The 20942-nt window shown below is 38.2% G+C and overlaps 1 protein-coding gene and 1 long non-coding RNA gene across 3 annotated transcripts in view; one reads left to right on the forward strand and one right to left on the reverse strand.

Annotated features, from left to right (window-relative positions):
• Positions 1–15326, forward strand: cyp11a1.2 (cytochrome P450 family 11 subfamily A member 1, tandem duplicate 2). Its single transcript, XM_686725.9, has 9 exons — positions 1–653; positions 5900–6055; positions 6130–6329; positions 6721–6924; positions 7029–7189; positions 9137–9303; positions 9647–9725; positions 14658–14849; positions 14954–15326. The coding sequence occupies exons 1-9, from the start codon at positions 397–399 to the stop codon at positions 15074–15076; spliced, it is 1539 nt and encodes a 512-aa protein (XP_691817.1). The 5' UTR covers positions 1–396; the 3' UTR covers positions 15077–15326.
• Positions 9093–20942, reverse strand: part of LOC141380962 (uncharacterized) — a 14974-nt gene continuing 3124 nt past the window's right edge. Inside the window, exons 2-3 of one of the 2 annotated variants that reach the window (XR_012400405.1) lie at positions 19700–19777; positions 9093–14020 (exon numbers count right to left, since the gene is read on the reverse strand). This is a non-coding gene — a long non-coding RNA (uncharacterized lncRNA). The remainder of the gene's footprint in view (positions 14021–19699; positions 19778–20942) is intronic. The other variant, XR_012400404.1, reaches the window with a different exon arrangement.

The following is a 20942-nucleotide window of genomic DNA, read 5'->3' on the forward strand; positions in this document are numbered from 1 at the left end:
TGAATAATGCCAGTATATATATATATGTGTGTGTGTATAGCAAAAATGTTATAAAATTTACTATTACTATTTGACTATTTTAATTTTTAGATGTTTAAAAAATCCTTTTTTAATTAATACATCACAAAGAATGTTTAGTCAATGTGGTTTTCCCATGATGACCTATTTGTGAATGAATTATTCTATTTAATTGATTTTTCTTAGTCATTTGTGTTGGCAACTTCCTGCATTTTTGTATCCATTCCACTGTATAGTGTGTGTGTTTAGAAATATGGGTAGGTCCTATTGCACTTGTCTTCAGTGCTTCATTGCCCTTGACACGTACAGTGATCTGGCATATAAAAACAAAAGTCTTCTTTCAGTGGGTCTGCTAGAGGCAGAGACAGAGAGAGTGCAATGGCCCGCTGGAGTCTGTCGGCCCGTCTGGATCAGTCTGTGTCTTCACTGAAACACCTGCTGCAGGTCATAGTCACTCGCTCAGGCCGAGCACCTGCAATCGGACTGCAAGACTCCACTGTACGGCCATTCAATGAGATCCCTGGACAATGGAGGAACAGCCTGAAAAGTGTCTTTGCCTTCGCCAAAATGGGTGGCCTCAGGAATATCCACCGGATTATGGTGCACAATTTTAATACATTTGGTCCGATTTACAGGTAAACAAGACACTTTAAAAACTTTTTTTTTAAGTAATCTTTTTATTTTATTAAAATCAAGAACAAGTATTGTGTATCTCCAGTTTGTCTGCTCGAGGACTGCTTCAAAACTGTTTAACTGGGATATTCTATGACCTTTTCACTTTTATTTAGCTTCTGTCGCAACTTTTCTGAAACTTTTTGCAGTGAAATTTTAAACTTGTTCATATTTACAAAATGTGTTTACATTTGAGAGTGAAAATGGTGGAAACATTGTCTCTGGACTTTTAATTCAGTTGAATACCAGTTAAAGTGACTTAAATCTGATTTTAGGGTCTTGATTTTATAATTTGTTTCAAAAACATTCCAGCTTTTATTTATATATATATATATATATATATATATATATATATATATATATATATATATATATATATATATATATATATATATATATATCCACAGTTAAAGGCAGAATTAATAGCCACCCTGTTTATTTTTTTCCCACATTTCTGTTTAACAGAGAGATTTTTTTTAACACATTTCTAAGAACTGGTGTGAAGGCACCATTAATACTGAAAAGTACTAAAGATTTTGGATACACACACATTGTTGTTCTTTTTTAACAGACAGGACACAGCAAGTAAAATTTAATTCAGGGTTATTTGATGTAGCAACAAGTAGTACAGGGGCGCCACAAGGGTGTGTAAGTTCACCATTTTTGTTCACCCTCTATACAAACGACTGCGTTAGGCAGCAGCAGACAAACCAATATATTCTTAAATTTTCCGATGACACTGTACTATTGCATCACAAAAGATGCCAGCATCATGGAATACAGAGCGGCTGTAGAATGGTTTGTCAGCTGGTGTAATGACCACAATTTGGAAATTAATGTTAAGAGAACGGAGGAGGTCATCATAGACCCCAGGTCAGTAAGCGATAGGAGCTCTATTGAGGTTTATGATAAAGACATTAGGCAGGTTGATTCATATAAATATTTAGGAGTGAATATTGATCGTGAACTTAATTGGCACTCTCAGGTGTCAAGTCTTTGTGCAAGAATTCATCAGCGATTACACTTTTTACGCAGACTAAGATTATTTGGAGTGAGCAGCAGCATAATTATGACTTTTTATAAAGCAACAATAGAGTCTATTTTAAGATATGGGATCATTGTTTGGTTTGGGAATCTGACAGTAAAAATGAAAACCCAAGTAAATAACCTGATGAGAGAGGCAGGAAAAATCATGGGAATTAAGACACTTGGTTCACTAAAAGACATCTTTGAGTTGTGCACAATCCAACAAGCCAACAAGATTTTATCTGATTCTTCACATGAGCTGTCTTTGGAATATGAGCTGATGAATTCTGGTAGAAGATATAGGGTCCCGTTGTGCAATCATAATAGATATAAACATTATTTTGTTCCTTTTTCAATTAAGTTGATCAACGAGCAAGTAGGGAAGGACGGTCAAAGACTAAGATAACAGGATTGGTTTGCACAACAGAGGGCAGTGGGGCACATGGTACTTTATTTTTATTAAAAAAAAAAATTTAATTACTGATTTTATGGAATCGTATATATATTAGGAGGTATTTTAGGATTAGATTTTAATGTGTATGTATGTTACATGTTGTCTTATTGGTGTCTATGTACAGCAGAACCTTTTTTCTAAAACAAATTTCTCCTACGTAATTTTTACCTTGACCTTGACATACACACAACCCCAAATCAGAAAACGTTGGGACAGTATGGAAAACTCAAATAATAAAAAAGTAGTGATTTCTAAATTTACTTTGACTTGTATTTTATTGCAAACAACACAACAAACATTATTTAATGTGTTCCTCGTTATTTTCATTTTATGTATTTATTTTAAATAAACATGTATTTCAGTTTTGGTTCTTGCAACACATTAAAAAAAAAAGTTGAAACAGTAGAGCATTTGCTACTTTGTAATGTTGTCTTTCCAACACTTAATAGACATTTAGGGACTGAAGACACCAAATGATGAGGTGCTTCAGTTGTAATTTTGTCCCATTCTTCCTGCAAACAAGTCTTAAGGTGGGCAACAGGATAGGTTTTTCGTTGTCACATTTTACACTTTAACATGCACCACACATTCTATATTGGAAACAAGTTGGGACTGCAGGCAGGCCAGTCAAACAACTCTATCCTAATCCTCAGCAGCCAGGACCCTGTTTTTTAAACTTGTTGCTGTTAAAAGTCTGGATAATCGTTTTCTTCTTTGGTCCGGAGCATATGGCATCCATTTCTTCCAAAAAAGACCTGAAATACTGATTCATCTGACCACAGTACGCATTTTCATTGTGTGATAGTCTATCCTAGATGCCTCCTAGCCTAGAGAAGTCGAGGGTACATCTGAACAATGTTAACATAGAGCAGGGCTATTTAATTAGTTTGTCATGGGGGCCGGTAAGGAACCCACGTTGGCTTTTTCAACATTAAAATGTTAATATATTGTATTTTGAAACTAAATAATACGAGTGCCTAGTACAATGTGGCTATTTTTTTTTTACAAACATTAAAAAGTTGTATTTCAGAGCACAACAAAAGCAGTGCATTGCTAGGAGTAGGCTTCTTCTGCATTCAGACACATTCATGTGATGTTTTGCAAAACAATTAGGGATGGAACATTTATAGATTTTGGTTGTAGGATTATATAGAGTCTGAAGAATAATCATGGTTTCATGGTTATCACGTATTCAACTTATAAATTAGGTAAGTAGCTATTTAGATGAACAGTTGTTGCCATCTGCGTTCATGCATATTTAATCATTTTAATAATAACTTGTCTAACATTTTTTTTGTTTACATTGCACTGAAAGACACGCACAACTCTCACCGTGAGATGTTTTCTATTGCGTGAGCCCAGAAAGAAGCAAATGCGTTGCTCCGCTTGTGCGTGCAAATTGTCATATATTATTACATTAGATATAATAAACATGCAAGCAGAAAATATGTGATATGTGAATCCGGTGTGCATACACATTAGCCTCGGTGTATATACTTGGAACTTTAAAGTAGCGGACAGTTGGAAATCGGCTAATATTGTTGCATCCCTATTGACGATATCAATGCCTTTTCTACAAACACATCCAAATGTTTCCGGCGGCCGCGCTACTCGCTTTGGTGACACGCTCTGTGCCTCTGCAGCTCATGCTGTATTGAACAGTCACTTTATAACTATAGTAGCCATTTTCTGACTGAACTAAATTTGTTATTGATGTCTTGGTCACACTATTTGGAGGGCCGGAACAAATTGGCGGGCCGCCAATTGAATAGCCCTGATAAGGCTTTCTTTCGGCACAGGACAGTATTAACTGGCATTTGTGGATGAAACTGTTTTGTGGAGAAAAAAAAGTTTCCTTCAAAACACCACAAAGTGTCCAATATTATTTAGATCTGGGGCCTCATGTATGAAGACTTGGATGGAAATCATACTAAAACATTGCGTACGCACAAAGCTGTAAATGTGCGTACGCAGAAAAAAATTCTGATATATGAAACAGCGCGTACGCTGAATCCCACGCATATTTGTACATCCGAATGAATGTGAAACTGAGCGCAACATGCACGAGCGCAAAACCCCTCCCTGCCTCCTCCCCCGTATGAATATGCCAATGACTCTACTTTGGCAAAACCAAACGAATAAGTCATGTCAAAAGCAAGCAGAAAGAGAAACTTTGAACATATGAGAAGATGTGAATTGGAGGTGCTCCTTTCGGAGGTAGACTGGAGAAACACGGTGTTATTTGGAAGTTAGCCTCCGGAATTAATAACAAAATCAAAAAATAGAGTGGGAGAGTTTAGCTGATGCGGTTGACACAGTTGGGTCTGAACATCGCACCGAATAGATTAAAAAAAAAAAATAGTGAGATCTATAGGTGTAAACTGTTGTGGTGTCAGTAACAGCCTGAGTGGCGCAGCTAGTAAAACGCATGGTATTACGTTTGGACACATTCAAGCATGAACTCGGTTTGAATTCAGCATCTGAAAAACTCATTTTTGTTTTTTTTCCCCCCACTACATATCAGATTTTGCCAACTATTTATCACGAGGAAGACAAGTAGGAATCATTAATAAGTCTGTGCATCATATTTTATTTGCACATTTATTGAATTAAAATGTATGCTAATTCATCTTCAAATAGTGCCTTTATAGCAAAGTTTTTGTGCGTACACAGCATTGATACATGAGGCCCCTGGTGACTGTACGGGCCATGAGAGATGTTCAACTTCACCAACTTTACTTTCATGTTCATCAGTTTGCCAGTCTTGCTATGTGTATTGATGCATTATCTTCCTTAAACACATTCATTAGTTATCTAGCACAAGTACTGGGTCTAGGGAATGGCATGATTTTGCAGCCAAAATATCCACTGATCCACCCGCATTCTACAATCTGGGCATGCAACAGCCTGAGTGGTAGGCTTCTTTAGGCCTTCAGCACATGGTAACTCTCCTGGATGTGGGAAAGACAGTGAAGGCGGACTTATCAGAGAACAATGCATGAATCACACTGTTCATGGCCCAAGATTTTTACTACTGGCACTATTGAAATTTGGCATTGGCTTAAGTGACCACAGGTTTAGCTATAGCAGCCCGGCCATGTATATTATTCTGTGGAGCACCCGACATGCACATTTAATTCTGAAGTGAGTTGAGCAGGACTGGCCATCGGGAGCACCGGGACATTTCCCGGTGGCCTGACTTCAATCTGGCCTGTTGCCGTAAACCTGGCCTGCAACATCCCCACCCCCAGTCTTCATTTTAAGATAGTTCCCGTTAATTAAACTGGCGTAATTAATATTTAGTCAAGTACAAGGTTTTTTCCAACTAGCCTATATTTCAAGAAATACGAAACACATTCAAATCTACAAAGATAAGCATGCAATGAGAAAATAAAATTGTTTCTAAGATAGAAACTTTGTGTGTTTTCATTGGGAAGGGTTAGGACAAAATAAATTAACATGGAAAATATACCGTTTTTCCATTTGTCAGTGCCACGTCATGTGTTATTAGGTCATGGTGTAGTCTAGCCTTTGAGGAGCTCCGGTTTATAGTAGAGAAGATGAGTGATGTAGACAATGAACTTTAAACCTTTTGACATTGATGCCTAGGCCCAGGAGAAGAGATGAGCAGGTGGCCGTAGAGCACTTGCTGCCAATACAGAATAATACATTGGTGCATTACTACATTCTACGACTCTATGTAATGTCTGTACAAATCCACTTGGACAGGGAAAAGGTTGGATTCTATGAAAGTGTGAACATCATCAAGCCTGAAGATGCTGCAATCCTGTTTAAAGCCGAAGGTCATTATCCAAAGAGACTCACCATTGACGCATGGACTGCCTACAGGGACTACAGGAACCGAAAATATGGTGTCCTGCTGAAGTAAGCAACGTCTTCCAATATCTGCCATAAAGATGTCTAGTCAAAAAGTAAAATATATTGATATATTCCTGCAGAGATGGAGAGGACTGGAAGTCTAATAGGATCATCCTTAATAAGGAGGTGATTTCTCCGAAGGTGCAGGGGAACTTTGTGCCCCTTCTGGATGAGGTTGGGCAGGACTTTGTGGCTCGTGTCAACAAAAAGATTGAGAGGAGTGGACAAAATCAGTGGACCACAGATCTGTCCCATGAACTCTTCAAGTTTGCACTGGAATGTAAGAACATACATTTAAAACTCCCGTATATTAATATAATTATTTGGTTAGTTAAAAGAAATAAAAGTGATAGTAATATATATTAAACTCAATTTACAATAAAAGTTACAATGTTTTTATTTCTGGTGACTGAAAATCACAGTTAAAACATTGGTATTGTGTTTTGAACTTTGCATAAACCAAACATCATCACATTATAAAACAATTATGTTATCTTAATGATAGGATACTAATACTGAAATTCTAGGACTTTTTGGTACAAATTATGCTGCTGGGGTTTTGGGGTGACCAAATGGATAGTTCACCCAAATGTAAATTTCTGTTTCATTTATGTGTGGAATACTTTGCACAAACCCTACACTGCTGAGTGTTTTCTGTTTGTGTTTCTCAGCGGTGAGTGCTGTGTTGTACGGCGAGCGTTTGGGTCTGCTGTTGGACTACATTGATCCAGACTCTCAGCGATTTATCGACTGCATCACCCTCATGTTTAAGACCACCTCGCCCATGCTGTACTTACCCCCAGGCCTGCTTCGGCCTATAAGATCCAAAATCTGGAGGAACCACGTTGAAGCCTGGGATGGTATCTTTAACCAAGGTAACAGAACGCTACAGCTGTTAAATAAAATTATTGTTTTTAATTTGCTGTTTTTTTTTCCTTGAAATCCACCTTGATTTTATATCCCATGTGAATTTTCATAGCTGACCGATGTATCCAGAATATCTACAGACAATTGCGGAAAAACCCCGAAGGTAATGGGAAATACACTGGTGTGCTGGCAAGCCTTCTAATGCTGGACAAACTGTCCATCGAGGACATAAAGGCCAGTGTCACTGAGCTGATGGCTGGAGGAGTGGACACGGTATGAAAATATAGAAATCCATAAATTCAAAGTTCATAAAGGACACCAATATACTTAAACACCACAATAAATGAGCTGGTGAGGTTAAAACCTGCTAAAGATGCTGGTTTGAATCTGGCTCAAAATGGACCAAGTAGAATTGAAGGGGTAACACTGGTTTTGTGACCCAGATGGGAGTGAGGTTTAGGAGGCTGAGCTTATTTATTACCATTTATTTTCAAAACAGTGAATTCTACTGACCCCATACTCCCATGCGCTCTGTTAAGGGCTGTCTTGTACTTGTATGGACAGAGTAGGAGTTTGGTTTGCATTGCCGGCAATACTTCAGACTGGTTTCCAGTGCTATTTGGACTCAGGCAGGGTTGTCACCATTTCTGCTCATAATTTTTATGGACAGAATTTCTATGCGCAGCCTTGGGCTGGAGGGGGTCAGGTTCAGGGACCACAGGATTATAGCTCTGTTATTCACAGACAATGTTGTTCTGTTGGTTTTATCGAATATGGACCTTCAGCATGCACTAGGGTAGTTTACTTTCAAGTTTGACGCAACTGTGATGAGAATCAGCACCTCCAAATCCAAGGCCATGGTGCTTCACCGGAAAAAGGTGGTTTGCCATCTCAAGGTTGGAGGAAAGTCCTTACCCCAGGTGAAGTAGTTAAAGTATCTTGGGGTTTTGTTCACGCGTGAGGAAAGGATGGAATGTGAGATTGACAGGCGGATCGGTGCAGCAGCAGCAGTTATGCAGTCGATGTACCGGTGCGTTGTGGTAAAGAAGGAGCTGATCCGAAAGGTCTACTCTCATCTATGGTCATGAGCTTTGGGTCATGACCGAAAGGACAAGATCTCGGCGGCTGAAATGGGTTTCCTTCGAAGGGTGGCAGGGTGCACCCTGATAGATAGGGTGAGGAGCTCTGTCACCCAGGAGAAGCTTGGAGTAGAGCCGCTGCTCCTCCACATTGAGAGAAGTCAGCTGAGGTGATTCGGGCATCTGTTTCGGATGCCTCCCTGACACCTACCTAGGAAGGTGTTCCAGGAATTTTTAACCAGGAAGAGGCCTCGGGGAAGACCCAGGACATGCTGGAGGGACTATGTCTCTCGGCTGTCCTGGGAACGCCCCAGGATCCCCACGGAGGAGCTGGAGGAAGAGGGAAGTCTGGGGTTCTCTCCTAAGACTGCTGCCCCTGCAACTTGGCCCCAGAAAAGCAAATAAAAATGAATGAATTTCATTACAACTTACTATAGTGGTTCAGCCATGAGTTATGATGTTGTTTGGTGAAATGCACACCAGAAAGTTAATTTAAAACCAAAGGAGTTATAAGGTGTTTCTGACCCATTTGGCAGTGAGATGTAGGAGTGATTGTAGTGGAGCACTTCAAGTAGGAGCTGTGTGAGTAAACCTCACTATCCTGGCCACAAGTGGCACACCAATAACAGTTAGATAGGGCTGTGTTTGTTAGCACTCTTGCCAGTTCATTTGCCACCCAAACTATTTTTAATTCTACTCAAGGCAGGGCGAGTAGAACTCCAGGGGTTACATTAGTTTTGTGATTCAAATAGAAGTGAGTTTTTGTGGATGTATGTCATGTAGGGCAGCTAGTCATGTGAGTAAACCTCTCCCCTGGCCTCAAGATACACACTATTGACTGTCACAAGAGGTTGTGGTCTTTATCATACTTGTTATATTGGAATTGGCAGTTGCCAATCTCATATGGAGTGGGGTGAATAGAATCAGAGTTGTTACATTGGTGTCATGGTCTGGGTGGCAGTGTGGTTTAGGCTTCTTTGACAAATAAAACCTCTTTTCTCAATTCTTCTATTTGGTCTGTTGGGGTACATATAAATAATTTATACTGGAACAATTCATTTAAAAGAAACCCCTTCTAATTAATTAATTTATTTTTTGATAACTTTTGAAATAAGTATGTATCTGTGTGTGTGTGTGTCAGACGGCTATAACACTGCTGTGGACACTCTATGAACTGGCTCGAAACCCAGATCTACAGGAGGAGATCAGAGCAGAAATCTCAGCTGCTCGTATTGCTTCTAAAGGAGACATGGTACAGATGCTCAAGATGATTCCTCTGGTTAAAGGAACCCTGAAGGAAACTCTCAGGTATACAAACACTTATCAGAACAGATGCATAAAATTAAAAAAGTAGTTATACAATTTCAGTTTCTAGTATATGTTGTTTTGCCAGTTTTTAAGATTTTATTCCACCATTCTTTGGTTGTCAAGTACTAGCACATGCCTATGAATATATAATATATATGTACATTTTTCATTGATGGTGTCTTGTATTTTGCACAGAAATCATAATGCTTACTCTTTTAATAACTTTTTAAAATAAAGTTTACATTTTTAGGTTTCCAAAATACGAATGTAAATAAACAGGATTTTAGCTTAAAACAGTAACATGCAAATGTCTCATTAACTTATCAACTTATTTCATTTGAAGGTTACATCCCGTTGCAGTGAGTTTACAAAGATATATCACTGAAGATATTGTCATACAAAAGTACCACATTCCAGCTGGGGTGAGTGTGAATTTAAAGTTCCCTGTTGTTTATTATTTCAGATATAACCTTTCATGTAGGGTGAAATATATCTGTTTGTGATTGTAAAAGAGCAAAGAAGAATAGCACTGAAAAGGCATGGACCGCTATGTTTGTGCCTGATTATACTGAATATCCATTTATAGGAGATCAGTGGCAAACGTTATGGGAAAGGGTGTCACTTAAATCGCATGTTTGTGTGGAAAACCAGAGCATCCGGAGGATACCCATTCGAACGGGGTATTTTTAATTTGCTTTATGGAATTAAAAGACAACTTGGTCAAATAATACCAGCACGATCTTAGGTCCCTTTTAGATAGGGAACTTCAACTTTGTGTCTTCTTGGAATCGCTAGATGACCAATTACTATGAAAAGTAAAAGAGTAGGGCAAAGAATGCCTTTGTATTGGCAAAGCGCAGCTTCTCACAGGTGCAGCTTATGTAATTAGCTGAGAATATAGCCTGCGACTGAAGGACAGCTAGCCAGACTTTTCACTTCAGAAGACTCACACAATTAAAGAGACACCTTCAGAGCTGAATCCAGAGAGATCAAAGCACATTTTCCTTAGAGAGCAACACAGTCAGGCAACATGTCTTTTTCAAGATATTGTTCCGACCATGCATTCCTGGATGCAGTGGTTCCTATCTGCGGATGATGGGCATGGGTACTGCATCACATTTTGGGGGTCCAACATGCTGAAGCAGTGGTTGTGGACAGCTTATGCCCTTACTGCGAGGGCATGTCTGTTGCACAGCTGAGATTGTGGCTTGCACTTGCAAAATCATGAGCCACCCCTGTTGTTCCCAGCAAAGGGGTGAGCACTCGGGCAGATCTAAGGATTACAGTGGGGGCTTTTCCATTTCCTCCAAGCCCACAGACCCCTCACTCTTTTACAGCGCATCCTATCCAAGCTTCGAGCATACTGTAGCTGGCGGTTGATCCGCTGAGATAGCCATGTTATCGCTTGATAACACCAGAAATTAGATGCCCATCAAGCATATGGTCATGCATAAGATATCTGGAGCCGCTGTCATGCTGCTCAGATTTTTAAAATGAGACCACTTCAGAGGTGGCATCACGATTGAGTCCTAACATGGGCATGGCATGCGGGGACGCATCGTGTAACCATCACCCCACTGTGTCACCGCACCTTCGGTCCCTGGACAGACCTTGGTGTTATATGGGCCAGAGTGCCCTTAGTGTCCAGTCATGCTGTAGCAATGACAGATCCTTCTAGTATGGGTTGGGTGGCTGTGTGCAACTAACATGCAGCTGCAGGTTTGTGGACATGACCCAAGTTGTATTGCCATATCAACTGCCTAGAGCTGGAACAGAAACGTGCAGGTTAGGATGGTGGACAGCACGGCTAAAGTAGTGCATATCAAACGTATGGGCTGTATGCCTATTTCCAGGAAAATGGAGACTCCACCCCGCGGTGGTCCATGCTGATATGGAAGTGCATCAGAGAAGTGCAGGACCTGGGTTTAGAAAGGACCTCCTTTCTTAGGGACGGGGTATCCTCTGGTATCCAGCCCCAGGTCTTTGGATCTCCACGTATGGTTCATAGATGTGATATGGAAGACTAAGGTGACCTACCTGCTCGGTGATTAACATCATTACTCAGGCTAGAGCACCCTCTACTAGTCATGCCTGGCTCATCGGAGGAGCCTGGTGCTTGGCCCATTATGTTGGGTGCTTGGTCAGCCTGCATTTCTGATTTCTTTAATACATTAAAACTTACATAGACTGCAACACTTGTGGCTCCTGTTGTCTCTGGGTGTGATAAGGGGATTTTAGACTTAGTGAATGGTTAGTTTTCAGATGCTCTAATCATTGCTACACATTCTAATGTGAGGTGTTTCACAGCATTCTGTGCATTTGATTGGCTGGAGAAGCTTATAGTTTAAAGTGTCAATCAAGTATAGTTGCATGGGTCATAATGATCATGGTCTCATATGTAGACTCTCAGGGGTTTTTGCTAAATTGTTTTGCGGTCTCGTCGTGAACCTGTGTGGCCTTTGAGGTGATTGTATGCGTCAGCATTTAGATTGGAGGAATCATCTTTAAATCTGACACTCTCCTCCTCTGATAATTCAATCTCATTGAATTAGCTCATCTGATAAATGTCTCATTGAAGTAACACATCACACAAATACATTTATAATCTGGTACTGTTCTGCAGTCAAAGATGTAAAGTTGGTCATTAAAGTTACTAGAGCAGCACCTACCGGCTCCGTCTGAGTGAAAAAGACACTCCAGCATGGCATAAGTTCTATTCCAATGTGTTTTCACCTCCTGAATCAAATTAGGACTATAGGTTTACGCATCTGCTTTGGCATCATCAATAGCCTTTTCATGCTGTTGTGATATGCTTAAAAGAATATCCTCCAATTTTGGTGATTGGTCTATTGCCTTCTAAACAAGCAAGTTAAGATCATGTGCTATGCAGTTTGAGTGGCACATGCAATCATGTTTGCAACAGTCTCAGTTACCAGAGATTTTGGAGGCATTTAACTTGATTTTGAATGTCCCACTTCTTCATCAAAGATGGCTTCACTTTAGTTATAGTTTCTGAAGTGTAAGCATTGGAAAAATTTCCCACTCCCAGGGTAAGTTCTAACTGTGGACATCTGATCATTGTCATATATACACTGACAAGTCATGGCCAAATATGCATCAATATGTAGAGATGTCCACATATCAGATGTAAGGCTTATAGGCTTACGGCCTCCTTGTGTTTTTCTTCACAATTTATTTTTTTGTCTGGCTGAAAGGAATATTGTAGGTAGGATCCTACATTTCTACAAACTTCTTAAAACCAGTGCCTTCAACAATAGCAAATGGCTGGTAATCTGTAACAACCATGTGGACTAACCCTGTCAATTATCTGTTTTCTGGTCCCTATAATGCAAAAAAGTGTTTAAACTAGGGCTGTCAAAATTAGCGCGTTACCGCATGTGATTAATTGAATATATTTAACGCATTTAAAAAAAATGCAAATAATTCAGTTGCAGTTTTTTTTTTATTTCCTGTTGTGGCCGACGTGTGTTCAGGGCCGGCGCGTCCATAGAGGCGACCTAGGCGGCTGCCTTGGGCAGCAGATTAGCGAGCGAATCCCCCTGTCCTCACATTCATCCGCTACACCCACCCCCTCCCTCACGGTCCTCTGCCTTCCATATGAATAAAACGGCGTGATTGCCGTTTGCCTAGAGTGCCAGTTGAGCTTGCTCTGGCCCTGCATGTGTTAAACGTGCAAAGAAATGTGGAGTTTCCTCCAGAGTTTCATGTAATTTCTGGTGTTTCATTTTTAATATTTAGACTTTAACTGCAGCTCAGCAGTTCACTCTCATTCAGCATAATTTCATTCAGGATGTTTTAATGGAATTTAATACCTCATGGCGAACGGAAAGAAAAACCTCTGCATTTTGGGACTCACGTGGTCATTTAAGATAATCAAAAATTCTATTTACATGGTCGACTCTTGATCAGTATTATCTTAATCATCAAAGCTGAGTATTGGTGTCCATGTGAATGAAAGTGCTAGATGAATTCACAAGCTGTCAAAAACATTTCTCTGCCCTTAAGCTGCGTCCCTCAAATGTTTCATTAAGTTTGACGTGGCCTCCCTTTTGTAAAGCGTCTGCTTCATGTTCCTCTGTCAGAATCCTTGCTTGTTAAATACAAACATACTTTAGAATGCTTAGTTTTAGCAAATTTGATGAATGCGATTGTGCGTGTTGATGAATCTGAAGAAATCCCTCTCACTCACCGGCACTGCGCGCGTTGTCTCTCTCTCTCTCTGTGTGTGTGTGTGTTTTAATCCACTTAGAATCCAATATGGAAAGCATTTTTGTTTGTTATTGGCATGGATCGTTTTAAAATTTAAATGGCACTTACATGCTTGTGTTTTTACTTAAGTAATAAATACGGCATTTCGTGGTTAATCATGATTAATCATGATTAATTACGTTTCGTGATTAATTATGATTAACTACAAAAAAGTGTGATTAATCATGTTAATTTTTTTAATCATTTGACAGCCCTAGTTTAAACTTATGTAACACCTAAATATGCACAACTGAGTATATCACATTTTAAAGACAGCAACTGACAAAAGAAAATTTCTAATAAAATAAATATTAATAATAAACAAAATGACCAATTCAAAGTGTTTTACCTTGGTTGGTATTAGCTAGTCCATCTCCAGAAGATGTGTGTGCATGTTAAGCTCTAAAATTTCTCAACATTGAGGATGTGCAACACTGAGGATGTGTGACTATAGAAGGAAACATATAAATATTGTCATAAAGTATGCAGCCAAAACTTATTATTTAGCATATATATATATATATATATATATATATATATATATATATATATATATATATATATATATATATATATATATATATATATATATACATGTATATATATATATATATATATATATATAGATATATATATATATATATATATATATATATATAAATAATAACATTAAATATTACAACAATATACCGTCATCATCATTATTAATGACTAACTTTATTTGTTGAGACAAGATGAAAATACTGCCAGACTTCTAAATGTCCTGTTTTTGTGGCTGGTTCCATGCTGAAAAATTAAGAGCCCACTACAGACTCCTCTACTTCACTACTGCCTGACAATTTTCAAGATACCTGAAACCTGTGCAAGGCGTTCACACTACTTTTGAACCATAAAACGAAACAGTCATGTGAATTTGTGAATTGTGAAGTTTCAGACATCACTTATTACTTACACTGATTTACTGGGAGGTGTTTTTGATACAAGTTTCAAAGACTGCGCAGAACATTATATCACATCACTACTTTAAACTGAAAATGTTGTTTATTAATTTCTTTATATTGCTGTGTCTTTCTGTTCTGGATCAGACTTTAGTTCAGCTGGGTCTCTATGCTATGGGTCGGGATCATCAGGTCTTCCCAAATCCAGAGCAGTACCTCCCCTCTCGCTGGGTCAATTCTCAGAACCATTACTTCAAAAGCCTAAGTTTTGGCTTCGGCCCACGACAGTGTCTGGGCCGCAGGATTGCTGAGACCGAAATGCAGCTCTTCCTTATTCATGTATGTAGATTGTTAAGGTCACAGATCTTCATATTCTCTTAATCAGCAAAAATACAAAAAACATTGGGCTGATTTTCTTTATTTTTTGATCTTCTTCTTTATAGATGCTAGAGAACTTCAGGATTGAAAAACAGAGGCAGATGGAGGTCAAGAGCATGTTTGAGCTCATCTTACTGCCAGAGAAGCCCATCATGCTAACCATCAAACCACTGAACTCCAGCAGATAGCAGAGATACAAACAGAAAATTATGTTGAATATGAATGTGAATGGAACATTCAGCTTTGAGGAAGTCAAATATCATTTGACAGTAACACCGATCAAAAAAAAAAATGCTTGAATTTGAGCGATCTGAATTTATGTTTCTCAGGTTTTAAAAGGATAATTCACAGGATGGTTGATTTTAAATAGTGATTTTATCACTATTTTTACCATAAAAACATTAATGTCTGTATCTTAACTATAAACAGTTATCCCAGTACTTCTGTGGTTTTTGATTGTTTGTTACTCAGAAATTACAAAGACTAAAGAGTGAATCTCTGTCTTGATCAAATGCAGATTTTAACACACTACTGAAACCATTGAAGTATTAATAATAAACATGCACATCATGATAATTTATAAGACTGTGTGGGTATGTGGGATATAGCGCTAAAAAGGGTCTACAACAGGGGTACCTAGTCCTGTTCCTGGAGATCTATCTTCCTGCAGAGTTCACCTGCAACCATGATCATATACACCTGTCTTTAATGGCTCGTTTCCACTGACTGGTACAGTACGGTACAGTTTGGGTCGGTACAGGTTACCTTTATCAGGCTTGCGTTTCCACTACCAAGGTTACCCTTTTGGTGGGCGTGGTGTACGACAAAGTTTCAGTCGCATCATTCATGCTTGAGGAAATGTCTACAGTAAAGCTGTACAGGTCACTAACATATCATATGAAAAGCACTTCTCACAAAACAGATGCTTTACATACATAAATACTTGCTCAAGAGCTCAAGAAGTTTGTTATTTCAGATATAGACGCGCGGCGAGCGCAAGCAAGAAAGCGAAAACGCTCGTGCTTCAGACTGGCTTGTAAAAAACTACGAGGCACAGGGTAGATTCTGCTCTACTCCGCGGCTTTGTGGCGGTTTATTAAGATGACAACAAGGTTTGTTTGAGCCTGGATCGACCATGGCTCGTTATTAGATGTATGTATAATTCCGCTATAATCTCTCAGCTGAGTGAGTATTTTAAACATGGCAGGTTTTTTATTTTCATTCTGACTTATCTGACGTATTTCTGTAAACCAATAGCATTCAGCTGAGCTTCTAGCTCCGCCTTTTGGTACATTTTCTCATGTTTGGCAGCCTTTCAAAAGGGTGTCGAAAAAGTGGTACGGTAAGGTTCGGTACGCCTTTTGACAGTGGAACCACTCAGTGGAAATAGCCTATAATTAACAAGTGCTCCTTCAGATCCTACCAAGTTGGTTTAGTTGTGTTTGATCAGGGTTGGAGCTGAACTCTGCAGGAAGGTTGACCTCCAGAAACAGGATTAGGCACCCCTGGTCTAGAACCACTCCTGGCCTACACACTGTAACCATTGTGTCCACCACACTTCTATCATCATTATATTTTACAATGAAGCCAATAATGTCAGTAATACATGGGATTTAAATGATGTGAGAGAATGTTTGAGTTTTGTTTTGAGTTGTGAACACAATTCCTCGGTGTAATTAATTACTTAAAGCAATACCGGCAATATTTCAATCTTTATTTAGTTTTCATCAATTTACAAGTAAAAAAAAATGAGTTATTAATCAGCGGGATTCTAGAGCAAATGCATACGACAAATGAATCTATTTTAAACTAGTTCAACTAAAATGTAAGTTTCTTTTTTACCCACTGAACACAAAAGAATAATATTGGCAACCATAGACATCCATAGTACAAATAACAAATACTAGAAGTTGGGGTCTACTGGCTTTAAGTTTTTTTCCTTTTTAAAAATATCTTCTTTTTTGTGTTCATCAGAAGAAAGAAAGTCAAATATGCTTAGAACAAGTGAATCGGTAATTGATGACAGGATTTTCAGTTTTGGATGAACTTTAAAGCCAAATGAAACACTAATGAAGAAAACAGTCAAATCATTGTGACAAATTTGTACATGACATGTCACTAAAAATGCAGCAGTTCAACTCATAATTAAATTAAAAAAGATGAGAAATGCAAAGGTCAAGTTTTCGGGGAAAACAGCACTTCCTCTTTTCACTAGACTGGCCACCAGCCTGTAGTTGCTATGCCATTAAGACAATGAATGCTGCTGACAAACAGAATATTCTGCCATAACACAAAGGTAAATGAACAAGGTAAAATGGTTCCTTATAACTTTAAATAAATTGATATCTAAATCGATATTGAAATAAATTAAAAATCTAATTTGCCTTTGCTTTCAGATAGTGAGTTTTTCTGATAAGCAGATCAGTTCTCTCAGAGGATTTTTATTCATCAGGTGGGTTTATTTCCACTTTCACATTACCACTGACTCTGGACAGACCAGCAGCTACTATGTGGACCTGACACAGGGTAAGACTGAGCTTCATTATAAGAGAACAGTAGTGTAAAAAGCAAAACAAATAAAAAAAAAAACTGTTTATTAGTGCATTTTCAGTATTCTGTAGCCGGCTATGGGTATTCTAAACTTATATAGAAACATCATCAGGTCAGAGCTGTGGCTTAGTGACAATGCTCACATGGGTTATTTGAGTTGAGGGTAACTTTTGAAATCTATTTAATTCGTTCTATGTCATTGTTACTGTCAAGGCAATTTTCAATTAAATGACTGATGAATGACAAATGACCATTGAACAAGTGACAAAACTTTACCAAAGACACTTTATATGCTTATATTTGCTCCAGACTCCGGAAAGGCTTAATTAGTTTGATCAGGTGTGTTTAATTAGGGCTGCAAAATAACGTCTGCAATATTTAGTCAAAGCTATACAGGTGCATCTCAATAAATAAGAATATAATTAAAAACTTTGTTTTAGTAATACAATTCAAAAGGTGAAACTCATATTATATATATTTATTACACAGACTGCTAAATTTCAAACTTCAGTTTCGCTGAAAGCCTCTTAAGATTGAAAGGGAAGAAATCAGCACTAATGAATCGCAGAGTCAAAACTGATGACCCGAGCAATTTGTTACAGCCAATGCCTTTACAGTTTGTTTAATTTAACAACCACAGTTTTCGAATAACACTTTAGAGAAACAAACCCCAGATCTATCCTGTTTGTAACACATAAAGTCGTTCATATAGAATTGACAGGAAAAGAATCATCTGTTTGTTACCAATTGGATCACGAACTCACATTATTATGCCAACATTCATATCCTTGACTTCATATAAGACTTTAAGGGTATCTGTATTATAATTTCCTGAAGCTTCTGATAAAAACTATTAAAAGACAACAACAAAGCTCCAAATAAACAAATGCTTATGATTATTCTTGCTCATATGAGTGATTTGGGTGTTAATCTGGCATGCAACATCTCTGGAATCCTTTGGTATATCATTTTCATATGTTATGAAATTAATTATTGTATGAAGAAACATAAGCTTCTTAATGAACACAAAATATCTTGTGATGCTCATACAGGTGATTTGGGTTTGAATTATGGTCAATATTTTATAGTTTACAGTATACCAGTGAAAATTCCGTCCATATAAAAAAATATACTTATCATAGTAGTAATATCAATAAAGTTAAAGTTAAGAATGAATTCTTATTACGGAGTGATAAGAAGGGACCCGTTTTGGGACCTTTACTGTTGGGACCCTTAGTTTGCAGTCAAATACGTTAAGTATTTATTTTAGCAAAAGAAAAGACAATTAAATATACTTTGGACAGAATTCAATGTAAAATGTAAAAAAATATTTATAAAGATATACAGGCCTATAAAATTGTTATTTAAATGTATAAATATGGCAGCTGTGGTTCTTAATTTAACAGCCGCAAGTTCTTTTGTATAATGTATCAATATGATGTGAGGTTACCTAACATCACTCACTATCCCTCAGCTTAGTCCCTGATTTATCAGGAGTCGCCTCAGCAGAATCAACCACCAATTACTCTGGCATATGTTTTATGCAGCAGATCCCCTTCCAGCCACAATCCAGTACTAGGTTTTTAACATAGTGGTAATGTAGTCAACCAACTTCATAATTTGTGATGTTGCAATATGTATTTGAATAATGATGAATGATTCCTTTACTTGAAAGCTCAGATTGGATTATCACCATTTCTTTTGTTGACAGAGTTTGAGGTTTACTGTATCATTATTATTCACACCTAAAGTTTGCTTTGATTGTTCAGCATTTGCACTTTACCATTGCACACACTTTGTAATGTTTTTTAACAAGTTTTAGAGTCTCTTTAACACTTATGTTTATTTTATTATGAAAAGATCAGATATTTTTGTTTAAATATTTTTGGTTTTGACTATTAAAACTATTTGCCTTAGAAATGTTGGTAAATTAAAATAAGTGGCTTTTTTAAAATTATAAAATAGCTAAATAGATTGTAAAAAAATTAGTAATTATCGATACCGAATGATATGAAACATGATTTTGTAATAAAAATTTTTGCAATATCACCCAGCCCTATTCGTGACTTTGGTAGATCAAATATAATTGTTTAAAAACATTAAAACATCTTTGAATATTTTACAATGCTGTAAAATACAAGCCTAAAACCTAGAAAGGGTTTTGTTATTTTGGTGAAAACTTTTTTTTTTCATGGCAAGGCTGACTTTTGCATGAAATTGCTCAGCTGTAATCTAGAGTGGGTCATCAATAATCATCTCACCTGTACCATGGGTGCATCAGTGGGCCATCAAGAACCATCTTAATGGTAGTCTGGGAGTGAGGCATCAAGAACCATCTGCTGATCAAAAGAAATTCTGCTTAATCTCATCACATTAAAGGATGGGTGTTTCAACCCGAAAAGTCACCCAAAAATTGTAGGAAATAATGAGAACCACTGTCACTGTTATCATCAATATACATTTATATCAAACTTTATTGACACATTGAGTGGAAAGATGAATGCAAAACAGTATGTTTTAATTAAGGGTGTTAATTGACTCCACTGAATCTGATTCTTGTCTCTACATTGTCAATGCTATGCCGAGTCACACAACAACAATAGCACGTCATAATTTTGCCAAGTACGATGTGATCCTGGATTCATCTCAGGATCCTCAGATACATCTATGTTGATCCTGGAACATAATTTTGTTCGGAAATGAAAACCATGCCTATTCCCTACCCCAACACCAAACCATAACTGTAACAGGGTATAACAGGGTGTAAGTATAGTGTATAGACCGTCATATTGGGGTGATATAAACACACCCAGTCATTTTTTTTTTCAATTTAACAACATAAAAACGGTGGAGCAATTGAATCGGTTTTTAGATCAACCGCAACTTGGCGTAGGAGTGCGGTACCCCCGCCCACCAATATTGATTGTCAGGCACGCGTCACCTAATCCTCAGTTTGTCATTTCATGACCGCCATTTTCAGCGTGTGAGTCAAAGCGATGTCACTAAAGGAAACCCTTGCTTTATTTTTAGATGCAAGGCTCATTGGACTCAACACAAGAGCAGCATTCACCACATGATCACTCTAATCGGAATTATTGTTTGTAACTTAGTTTATTTGTAGGTAGGTTTGCAAACATGTGTACTTTTCATTGCATCTATCTTAAACTTCAGCCGTTTGCATTTCTCGAGGTCACAGAAGCTCCCTGTGAGTGTGATCTTAACAAGGTGCAGCTGTAAAGTGCGACGGCCTGTCCCTTACGTGAGTGTCGCTCCATTGAAAATAAAATACCACCCTCACCTGCTGGTCGCACACCAGAAGCGCCGCTCGGCAACGCACAGCGTCGCACTATGCATTTTAGAATTCTAAACGTAGGTTTCTATCAGGGTACACACAACGGCAATTCAAGTCGGTGGCTTTCCGCGGTGCCCAGCCAGAATTCGGGACACTTCATGTGCGCCATCGGAACATGCGAATGTCCGTGTCTGGTGTGCCATGTCGTATCT

The sequence above is a fragment of the Danio rerio genome, chromosome 25 (genome assembly GCF_049306965.1).
Source record: "Danio rerio strain Tuebingen ecotype United States chromosome 25, GRCz12tu, whole genome shotgun sequence".
NCBI classification, from domain to species: Eukaryota; Metazoa; Chordata; class Actinopteri; order Cypriniformes; family Danionidae; genus Danio; species Danio rerio.

Excerpts from the sequence above, each read along its gene's own strand:
- cyp11a1.2 (XM_686725.9), top strand. The coding sequence starts at position 397 with ATGGCCCGCTGGAGTCTGTCGGCCCGTCTGGATCAGTCTGTGTCTTCA. Across the intron at positions 9,726-14,657 it reads AGTACCACATTCCAGCTGGG|ACTTTAGTTCAGCTGGGTCT; the intron begins GTGAGTGTGAAT and ends GTTCTGGATCAG. Across the intron at positions 14,850-14,953 it reads TGCAGCTCTTCCTTATTCAT|ATGCTAGAGAACTTCAGGAT; the intron begins GTATGTAGATTG and ends TCTTCTTTATAG.